Here is a 3346-nt window from a genome sequence, read left to right on the forward strand (position 1 = left end):
GGAGTGATTATTCGCAAATGGAAGGAAAATAACCAATCGCCCTTGGTCTGGAGCTCCATGCAAGATTTCACCTCATGGGGTAAGGATGATCATGAGAAAAGTGAGGGATCAGCCCAGAACTACACGGGAAGAGCTTGTGAATGATCAAGGCAGTTGGGACCACAGTCACCAAACAAACCATTGGTAACACAATACACGGCCATGGACTGAGATCCTGCAGCGCCCGCATGGTCCCCCTCCTCAAGAAGGCACATGTACAGGCCACCTAAAGTTTGCCAATGAACATCTTAATGATTCAGAGAAGGATTGGTAGAAAGTGCTGCAGTAAGAGACCAAAATTGAGCTCTTTGGCATTAACTCAACTCGCTGTGTTTGGAGGAAGAAAAATGCTGACTATGACTCGAAGAACGCTTAAGGAATTAAGCCAGGTTATAACTAGACCATTAATCCTCATTTTTAAGACGCTAAAAGGTACAGGCCGCCTTTGCCACATTGAGGGGCCATGTATTGTAAAATCTTGGATGAGAACCTCTTTCCCTCAGCCAAATCAAATACTTATTTTACTCACTGAACTGCAACTCAATTTATAACATTTGTATTGTGTTTTTTCAGGATTTTGGTTGATATTCTGTGTCTCTAAAATACACCTATGATAAAAAAATTATAGACCTTTCATTTCTTTGTAAGCGGGCAAACTTACAAAATCTGCAGGGGATCAAATAGTTATTTGCCACACTGTATAGCTTTCTGCAACATTATCTATCTATCTATCCTTTGAGGGTGAAAGCAGGGCAAGCAGGTTCTCAGGGCCAAGGTACTGCTCAAAACATATAAACGTACTCCAGTCCCCCTTTCTGATAAAAAGCCGATTTCTGACATGATTGCTTATCATAGATTGAATACATTATTCAAGATTTTACATGCTATAACTTGTTTACATCAGTTTCAATTCATATATTTAGTTTTTCAAACCCAGTTAACAGATATTTATAGCATACGGTGATCAACACTACAGTATACTGTTGATTGCAAACAACATTTAGCGTTTTTATTTACATCTGCAAACAAAGAACAGATAGTTGCACTGGACAAACAAAATATGGGTAGTAAAAAGTTGCACTTTATCTTGGAAACATTTTATCTTCCACAGCCAAACGTTTTGTTCCAGTTTTCATATAATTCCAGATCTTTCTTAGAGACACTGGGCTTCATAACCTGGAAAGCATTTTGGAAGTCAATAAAAGAAATGGGTCTGACTTGTTCAGCAGTAATGGTGGCAATATCCATCGCCTGAATGCTGCGAATAGGACCAAGTGCTGCTTCACGACACAGCTGAGTCATATCTGCACCAGAAAAGCCATCTGCTTGTATGACTATTGACTCCACTTCTTGCTCAGTAAGGCTGCAGTGCTCCCGAGACATTAGGCTTACAACGATTTGTTTTCTGGCAGATGCCTCTGGAAGAGGTATGTACAGCCTCTTAACAAGTCGTCTTCTGGCAGCTTCATCTATTTCCTGAGGCCTATTAGTTGCACCAACTACAAGGATACGGTCTTCCGAGGAAGTTGTTGCACCATCTAGCTGCACTAAGAACTCTGTTTTAATCCTCCGTGAAGATTCATGCTCACTTTCACCCCGCTGAGATAAAAGAGAGTCTATTTCATCTATAAAGATCACAGCAGGCTGGTGACAACGTGCCACAGTAAAAAGAGCACGGACCATCTTTTCTCCTTCGCCCACCCATTTGGAAGTCAGTGATGAAGCACTAATGCTAAAAAATGTGGCACCAGACTGACAAGCTATACACTTGCCTATCAGAGTTTTTCCTGTTCCAGGCGGCCCAAATAGTAGAATGCCTTTTGGAGGCCCTCGAAGACCAGTGAAAATATCTGGTCTTAGCATTGGCCACACAACAATTTCTTTTATGGTGGTTTTGGCAAATTCCAAACCTGCAATGTCATCCCAATTCAATGGAGGCCCATGATCCATAATCTCACTCATGATTAGTTCAATCATCTTTGGTTCAATGTTTTTTAAACGCTCATCAGACGGTGCATTGGTCTCATTGCCACTAGCTCCATAAGATTTTTTCTGTACTGCTAAGTTCTCATCACCTTCATCTTGCCTAGCAATTGGAGGTATAAACTTTCCATATAGTCCACGAGAACGAACAGCACCAAGGGACTTCTTAACAGTGCCATATATTCCAGGTCCAGCGTGGCGCTGGGCCTGACTGTTATACTTTTTCTGTTGATCAACCCACAACTGTTCTTTTGCAGTTTTAAAGCCAATTTCATCGGCTGCAGGTGCATGTGCGCCTAATGGCTGTTTCTGACCTGGATTACTGTTTTCGGTCTCCACATTTTCATCGCCGGATGAAAGAACTTTTTTCCTCTTTGCTGAATTTGTAGAAGTACAGAAAGAAAATGTACTTTGTTCAGCCATGGCATCTGATTTTGTAGAACCTCTTGTTTCACTGTCCCCAAAAAGAGGTTTTGTCAAAAGAGTTTTAGTGCTGTGTACAGCAGGTTGTAAGAAACTAGCAGATGTACACTCACTGGCATTCATTAGTGTTGCAGCTTTTGAATTCTGAACAAAGTTTGAGCTTACTTGCGGAATCTTGTAATTCAACAAGGGATGTTTAGCTTCTTTCTGCTCTGAATTGCTGAGGACATTATTCGCAACCACTGAATTACCAGAGGTGCTGACCCCCTTCAAAACAATCTCCGATGAAGTCAGCAGAGACTCCTGACATGCCTTTGCTGTATTAAACATGTCCTGCACACTTTTTAATTTTAAAACATTGCTGGGAGTCAGTGAGGACTGCCATTTGTTACTGTCATTCCGAGGACATCTGGCCAAGGCCATTATGCTATCTGCATAGTTATTTAGGCCAGTCCCCTCCTTGTCGGAGTCAATGATGGCCGCATACCTTTCAGCATACTTCTTGAACAGGTGGACAGCCGATTCTTCAGAGATCTCAGAGTTTGCCCATGCATACTGAATTTGTGAGATATGTGCTCGATACACATCTGCCTTCTGTTCTGGGGAGCAGGTGCCAGAATTAAGAGTAAACACATTCTTTTGCCATTCACTCAGGTGAACAGAGCTGGAGTCAGGCCTCTGCATGGTTTTAGCTACAAAATAAAGAAAATCATTTGGAAAGTTAACAATGGGAGTTTTATGAACCTTACAAATATGTCGTATTCAATGATGTAATAAAAATTTAATTAATAACTAGCAAAACTGTGACCAAGAAGGAAAGCAAAGAGGAAGAACAGACACAGTTAATAGATCATAGAGATATCAGGGAGTGAGTTACAATTCTCCAGTGAGTAATTTGAAG

General features: G+C 41.2%; 1 protein-coding gene across 1 annotated transcript; it reads right to left on the reverse strand.

The window, feature by feature from the left end:
• Positions 1-1084: 1084 nt before the first annotated feature.
• On the reverse strand, positions 1085-3130 carry FIGNL1 (fidgetin like 1). Its single transcript, XM_018558055.1, has one exon. The coding sequence runs from the start codon at positions 3127-3129 to the stop codon at positions 1138-1140; it is 1992 nt and encodes a 663-aa protein (XP_018413557.1). The 5' UTR covers position 3130; the 3' UTR covers positions 1085-1137.
• Positions 3131-3346: the final 216 nt, after the last annotated feature.

The sequence above is a fragment of the Nanorana parkeri genome, unplaced genomic scaffold, assembly GCF_000935625.1.
Source record: "Nanorana parkeri isolate BGI_ZX_2015 unplaced genomic scaffold, ASM93562v1 scaffold317, whole genome shotgun sequence".
Taxonomy (NCBI): Eukaryota; Metazoa; Chordata; class Amphibia; order Anura; family Dicroglossidae; genus Nanorana; species Nanorana parkeri.